Source organism: Doryrhamphus excisus, chromosome 8 (genome assembly GCF_030265055.1).
Source record: "Doryrhamphus excisus isolate RoL2022-K1 chromosome 8, RoL_Dexc_1.0, whole genome shotgun sequence".
NCBI lineage: Eukaryota > Metazoa > Chordata > Actinopteri > Syngnathiformes > Syngnathidae > Doryrhamphus > Doryrhamphus excisus.
Window position 1 is genome coordinate 1,922,227 of NC_080473.1, and position 7,099 is coordinate 1,929,325.

At 46.9% G+C, this 7,099-nt stretch overlaps 1 protein-coding gene and 2 non-coding genes across 3 annotated transcripts; all 3 read left to right on the plus strand.

Moving 5' to 3' along the window:
• The first annotated feature begins 414 nt into the window (after positions 1-414).
• Positions 415-7,073, plus strand: atg16l1 (ATG16 autophagy related 16-like 1 (S. cerevisiae)). Its single transcript, XM_058079330.1, has 20 exons — positions 415-564; positions 1,146-1,257; positions 1,395-1,488; positions 1,558-1,663; positions 1,887-1,960; positions 2,033-2,102; positions 2,181-2,362; positions 2,432-2,497; positions 2,568-2,654; positions 2,767-2,826; positions 3,667-3,769; positions 3,863-3,968; positions 4,385-4,455; positions 4,534-4,605; positions 5,356-5,476; positions 5,569-5,674; positions 5,756-5,905; positions 5,981-6,028; positions 6,391-6,492; positions 6,563-7,073. The coding sequence occupies exons 2-20, from the start codon at positions 1,152-1,154 to the stop codon at positions 6,654-6,656; spliced, it is 1,818 nt and encodes a 605-aa protein (XP_057935313.1). The 5' UTR covers positions 415-564; positions 1,146-1,151; the 3' UTR covers positions 6,657-7,073.
• LOC131135148 (small Cajal body-specific RNA 6) lies at positions 4,018-4,291 on the plus strand. The gene has a single exon (XR_009131537.1). It is a non-coding gene; the product is annotated as a small Cajal body-specific RNA 6 (non-coding RNA).
• On the plus strand, positions 4,982-5,248 carry LOC131135150 (small Cajal body-specific RNA 6). The gene has a single exon (XR_009131539.1). It is a non-coding gene; the product is annotated as a small Cajal body-specific RNA 6 (non-coding RNA).
• Positions 7,074-7,099: the final 26 nt, after the last annotated feature.

Here is a 7,099-nt window from a genome sequence, read left to right on the forward strand (position 1 = left end):
CCTGAGTTTGTACACAACACATAAATAACAAAATACTTAGATACGTTTGTAAATAAACAGACAAAAATTGACTTCAAGATGCTTGTGTCGATCCGATTTTGGTGTCAATACAATATGTCGATATTGGTGTCAATACTAAAGCTATTTGGATCGGTCGGATTCACGCAAAGCAAAGTTGTCGTGGGCATTGATGGATAGAATTCCCTCAATGAGTTACGAAATATAAATTCGAATGTTGTGTTAATTCGCTTGAGTAAACGTGCTTCGAGTGTATATTAATATATTTCTTGATTGTGCATGTTGTTTAAATATTATTACCGTAATACAGTATTGTCATGTAGCGGAAATGTGAAAAGTTCGCCCAGCGACTATAAAAGGCGCCCCAAAAAAGTATGACCGATGTGACGTCATTTTCCTGCGACGTTGCGGAAGAAGCACGCCTCTGGAGCCAAAATGGAGCTGAGGCCAAGTGAGTCGAGAGAAGAAAATGATGTCGGCTGACCAAAGAAGCTAAAGCTTGACGGACCCAACAACACCGAGGGAAGGAGGTCGTTACCGAGGGAGGTAATAGTTCACCGACTATGATGGCAATAAACGTTTGGAACTAGAAACATTTGCATCTTCTCCAAACCGCTAAAGCTAGCTGCTACTTTAGCATGCTAACATGTTGAGTCACGGCTGTTTGAGCTCAGTTTATAAATAGATGGGTCGATATAACGAAATCAATATGACAGGAAGTTATTCATATGAATCAGCGCAAGTGTTTATTTGCTCTTGGCAGCTGCAAACGCAGCTCAATAAAGTATGATATGATTACATCAAACTGGACAGCAATTACTTCATCAAAACGATTTATCCTCTCCAATCAGAGTAGTGAAGCATATTTCATTTATTAGGCTCGATATAAACGACAACAAAGTTGAATAAAAAAATGTTTTCCCCCTCAGTAAATGGAATGAAATCACGTGATCTAACCAGGGCGTCATGCTAAAACTTGTGTGATTTCAAGTTAAATTGTTTTGAGCACAATAACTACAGTGATTTGATTCTTTTTTTTTTAAGAACACCACCAAGTTGTTTGTTTTTTTGGCAGAATCTGGAGTATGCTGGTTTGCGTGTGGGCGCTCATGTTATGTTTGTTCCAGGCGGTCATGGCGGAGAGAAGAGGCGCATGCACATGGAAGAGACACATCTGCGAGCAACTCAGGCTTCGAGACAGAGTGCAGCGACATGGCTTTGAGGAGATTGTTCATCAGTGTGAGTGACAATGCTCTTTGTCACACTGACGCTGTTGTAGACAGCAAGTTTTAAAATGAAGATGCGGTGAAAGGAGCGTCACTGTGGTGGGAAGATGACCTGACCTCATTCAGATCAAACCTTGTGTTTTTCCCCAGATAACCGCCTGCTGGAAAAATCAGACCTGCAGGCTGTTCTCTCAGAGCGTTATCAGGTTGACAAGTATGAAGCCACGCGAGGACATGACGCTACGTAAGTGCATGAGTTTGGTGTAGTCGTAGTTGTGGTCTGCGTCAAGCTGAGGCATTGTTTGTGTTTTAGCGTGGCAACGGATGCCAGCCGCAGTGACGCGCTCCAGCAGGAGATGGCGGAGATGAGGATACGGCACCAGGAGGAACTGACAGAACTGCACAAAAAGCGAGGAGAGGTGAGTCGGTTTGTGTGCAACCTGGTGGGAAGCCTTCATATCACAGGACATGTGTGCATGCTCAGGGCGCCTCACAGCCAGGCTCTGTGCAGGAAGTCTTCTAGTGCTGCATGTTTGCCAGTCTTGAAGTTTGGAATCAGCCTTCAAAATAAAATGCCCACAGTCTGCAGGGTGACTTTACCTTCTCTGTCGGTCATCTTAAAAGTGTCCTGTCGTCCTACAGCTGGCCCAGACAGTGATTGAGCTGAACAATCAGATCCAACAAAAAGACAAAGAGATCCAGAGCAACGAGGCCAAGTCAGTAGCGGTTCGCCTCACATTTCATCGCTGATGTGTGCGGCTAACTGCCCTTGTCGTGTCACGTCTCAGGATGCTGGAGTACCAACAGCAGATCGGCAACCTTGAGGGAGACTGTCGAGATCTTAGGAACTGCCTACAGGTAGGAAGACCACACCCAAAGGTAGGGAACGGCGTTCTGGTGAAAAGGAAGTTGACATTCTGAGTGTTTCTCATGCAGGATCTGGAGCGAGCCAATCAGACTTTAAAGGATGAGTATGACGCGCTGCAGATCACCTTCAGCGCCTTGGAGGAGAAGCTGAGGAAGACCACCGAGGACAACCAAGAGCTGGTTTCCCGCTGGATGGCTGAGAAGGCCCAGGAGGCAAACCGCCTTAACGCTGAAAACGAAAAAGACAGCAGGTACACGAGATGTTCCGCTCGGCAGAGGAACAAGCAGGAGTGATTCCAGCTCTTCTTGCCCCCTCTCAGACGCAGACAGGCTAAACTGCAGAAGGAGCTGGCTGATGCCGCCAAAGAGCCGCTGCCAATTGACCCGTTGGTGAACTTTTGACTTGACTTGTTCCCTTCTGATCCCACGGGGATTCTGACGGGTTGTTCCCCTCAGGGACGATGACATTGAAGTTCTGGCAGAAGAGTCCGGTAAGGGGGGCGGCGAGCCGCCGCACAACCGACCGCTTGGCAGAACTCCCAGGTGAGACGTGGAAGGAATATGTTCACATTTTAATCAGTTATTTTATCATTTGTATGTGTTTGTTTTCGCGCTTCTACCACTCAAAATTGACATCAAATGGAATTTGTTGCAGTAAGAAAATGTCCCAGCCTCCCCCTGGTGGTCTGCTTGACTCCATCTCCAACATCTTTGGGTAGGCATCCACAATTCAGCAGCTTCATCCTGTCAGTTTTTCTAAAATGAATTAATAAATCATGCTGTTTTATGGTTGAATACAGCCTATTCATCTGAAAAGCTAATTTGATGTATTTCTACCCTAAATGAAGCATTGTGACGCTTGAGGCTAATATATAAACTCAGCTATACCCCAAATGCTTACAGAAGTTGTCATCCCTCCATGTTGCAGAGTGTTCTGTTTGAGTAATATCATTTGAGCTTTTTCTAACATTCCACAGTACAGAATAAGAAATTATATGATACACTGTGATACCACATTGATATTTGTATCTGTTTGGAAGTAGAACAAGTTTTATCAGGGGACTCTAACTAAAAATGGCTAAATGAACTAAAATAAGACATTGAAAAAAACTCACAAACATGTTACTAAAATGAGACAATTGCCACATAGGAAGTATTTTTAATAAACTGGAAATTTACAAATAAAAATGAACAGGGAACTGAGTCTATATCATGTCTACTATATTGGGTAATAGGAGTATAAAGGTGACCATAGGGGGTGCTATTTCCTGTCTAAAAGGCTCTAATAATGTTAAACTACATTTACAAGGCTCTAAACGGATTTTGCAGAAATTTCATATTTTCTTCCGCTTATTGGTTCTGGGTTGCGGGGGCAGCAGTCTTGGCAGGGAAGTCCAGACTTCCCCGGCCTACTTTGCAGAAATTAAACATGGTAAAAGGGTGCTAACTTTAGATGTTTGTAGTCCTGCTCTGCTGGGGTCTGACTTATGTTAAAGTCAGTGGCTGATAGTCGTCTGATTGGATGTGCTATCATGCAAGTTATTGTCGTCAGCAGACGCCGAAGTGCAAACTCCTTCAGTACTTCTCCAGAAAACACGGAGACGCCAGTGGGGGCCTGTGCAGACGTCCGAGTCCCATCCACTGCGCTACATGTGTTTGTAAGTATTGGTTTGATTTTTGTTTTTTTCAGTACGACAGTAGGGGCAGGCATGTATCCAACACCCGGAGTGTTTTTATGTGTACGCATTCAGGAAGCACATGACGGTGAGGTGAACGCCGTGAAGTTCAGCCCTGGCTCACGGCTCCTAGCAACAGGAGGGATGGACCGCCGGGTGAAGCTGTGGGAAGTGATCTCAGGTGGGTTCTCAGTTGTACTCATGTGCTTCTTCCTTCTCGAGGTGATGAAGGTCGATGATGAGAAGTAAAAGGTCTGATTTTACCCATAAAGCTCATCCCGACCCGTGCTCCCCAGCAGCTTGCACTCCGTGCTGCCAGCACGCTGAAAGTAACGCCGTGCTGGTCTCTGAGCTGCTGACACACACAGGAAGTGATGCCATATTTGGAGTCGTGCGCAGACCATCTCGGCTTCCTTGTCCTTTACTTCCAACCAAAACCATCACAATGGAGTGTAGGGTGGGGGTGGGTGAAGGGGACTGATCTAAAGTTTTCAAGCTGAGACCTTCATTCGGTTGACGTGTTAGAATACTGCCGTGCAGCTGAATCATATACTAGTTGAGCTCGGCGTGTTGATTTCCAATAATGTGTGTTTGTAGGTCGCTGTGAGCCGAAAGGAGCTTTGACTGGCAGCAACGCTGGAATCACCAGTATTGAATTCGACAGTGCTGTAAGTCTGCACACACCTACTACCGCTAACTTTCACTTTCACTTCTTAATGTATGTGTGTGTGTGTGTGTGTGTGCAGGGCTCATACCTGTTGGCCGCCTCCAACGACTTTGCCAGCCGCATCTGGACTTTGGATGACTACAGATTGAGGGTCAGTCAGTAAAATGACTTTAAAATATTTCCCTTTTTAATTTAACACAGCAGTCACATGTCTGCTTGATAAGAGGGGTTCTTCCCCGCAGACAGTTTGAAGTATAGCAGAATGTTGTGAAGTCTAAAAAGTGTCAGTTTGCACCACAAAAGAGTGACATTTGGTTGGGGTATTTTTCTTTTACCTGAGAGAATAAACGTTTGGATTCTTCATCATCCCCTCAGACCTGCTTGCATGAGCGCCTCACGTCTGCTAAGACATCCTGAATGATCCAATCGTTATTCTATGACAATCAAAGTTTTTTTTTAATTTCATTAATAACATTAGCACTAGCATATTGTTGTTCAAGTATCAGTTTATTTCCTGTTTGAGGTGTTGTCCGTGATGAGAAGTAAAAGGTCTGACCTCACACAAACCCCTCCCGCCACCATGTTGGCTCCCAGCAGGCCCTGCTCTCAGCCCGGCGTGCTAAAGTTGCACTGCTGGTCCAGGATCTGCTGACACGCAGGATGTGACATCACAAGCAGCCTGTAGGGGAGCACTCACAGGCTGGTTGAGTGACATCCAACATAACATGACCAGAGGGGAGCACCAGGCTGGGGGAGGGGAGTCTGAGTGGTGATCGCACTCTTCTGCTGAGACCACAGTAGCTCCGCCCTCGTCCACGGGCCGACTTGAACTCAAGCGTTGGTCTGGGTCTTGGTCTGGTAGCGCTCTGATGTAACTTGTGAGGACACTTTGTCTCCCCAGCACACCCTGACTGGACACAGCGGGAAGGTTCTGTCCGCTCGTTTCCTGTTGGACAACGCTCGCATCGTCTCTGGAAGTTACGACCGAACACTCAAACTGTGGGACCTCCGCAGCAAAGTCTGTACGTGATCGGCCGCTTTGAACGCCTTTCACGCGTGATCCCGCCCGCCCGCCGGCTGGCTGGACTGAGTTTGTGTCTGCGTCTGTGTGCAGGCATGAAGACTGTCTTCACCGGGTCCAGCTGCAATGACATCGTGTGCACAGAGCAGTGCGTCATGAGCGGACACTTTGACAAGAAGGTTCGCTTCTGGGACATCAGGTCATCTTTTTGTTCCTATTCTAAGGAGAGTGAATGAACATCGAGCAGTTTGTTTACGTTCTGTTGGTGGTGGTGTTCCAGGGCAGAAAGCATCGTGCGGGAGCTGGAGCTTCTGGGCCGGGTGACGTCTTTGGACCTGAACCACGACCGCACGGACCTGCTGACATGCTCCAGGGACGACGTGGTGAAGATTGTAGACCTGCGCACCAATGCCGTGAGACAGACGTTTAGGTTTGTGCTCAGCGCCGCTTTTTGTGACGTGATTGCACTTTGACGCTCACATTGTGTCCGTTTTTTTGTCTTCAGCGCTCCGGGATTCAAGTGCGGTGCGGACTGGACTCGAGTAACCTTCAGGTGGGTTGGATTCCACTCTTTTACATGTCAGACTTTTAGACTTCATCTCTTTGGAGATGTCTCTTTTTAGTTGGCTTTAGCACCTTGTCTCTTTCACTGCATGCTTATAAATTGCTCAAGTCAAAATCAATATGCGGAACAAAAGATCTGTTGTGGCGACTCTTTAATCAGGAAAAAGCCGAAACAAACAAACTACATACTCCCTGTTGACCTTTCCATTCTTAATAGAAGGGTAATCTTTTGAAATAGCATCCGATACCAATATTGGTTGGAACCAGGACTCGGACTACAAGTGAGAAGACGCCTCAACATACCAGGATCAGCACATAACTTTTTTTTTTTTTTTTGTTCCTCCTCCTCAGTCCTGACGGAAACTTCGTAGCTGGAGGATCGGCAGATGGAGCGCTGTACATCTGGAATGTTCTCACAGGGAAGGTGGACAGAACCCTGGACCGAAACCACAAGTAAGCCCTCATGTCGCATGATTTGATATCAGGTGACCTGAACCTTGTCTTTTATTTTTATTGTTCACAGCTCAGCCATAAACTCGGTGTCGTGGTCGCCATCGGGCGTGTACGTGAGCAGCGTGGAGAAGGGCAGCAAGGCCATCTTGTGGTCTGACATGTGACCGACGGAAGGATACCACGCTCAATGCTGCGGCGTGCTCCAAGTGGACCAAAACACTGCAGCTTCCTCCACCTTCACGTCAGCGCCGTGCACCCAAGCCAAGCAGATGGTTTATATTTTTAATGTCGCGTCTGCTAACTGGGACGGAGCAGGGAGCCGAACGGGCTCGCTGATGTCAGCAGTCGGCCTGCTGAGTCGGAACGATGGAGTCTTATCGGCTCAGCTTGCTGGAGACGCTCGCGTTGGCTAGCACGTGCCTGCCGACCTACGTGTACATAAATATGGACGTGCAGTCGTCATGAAAGACACTATTTAGGTGGAAGGAAAGACTGAATGTGTGAAATCTACATATGTTTACTTTGTACACAAAGTGAATAAACGTGTCAAGAAGCCATGTTGATCCGTGCTTTCACACTCCCTAACCCTGCCACACGGCAAAGACGC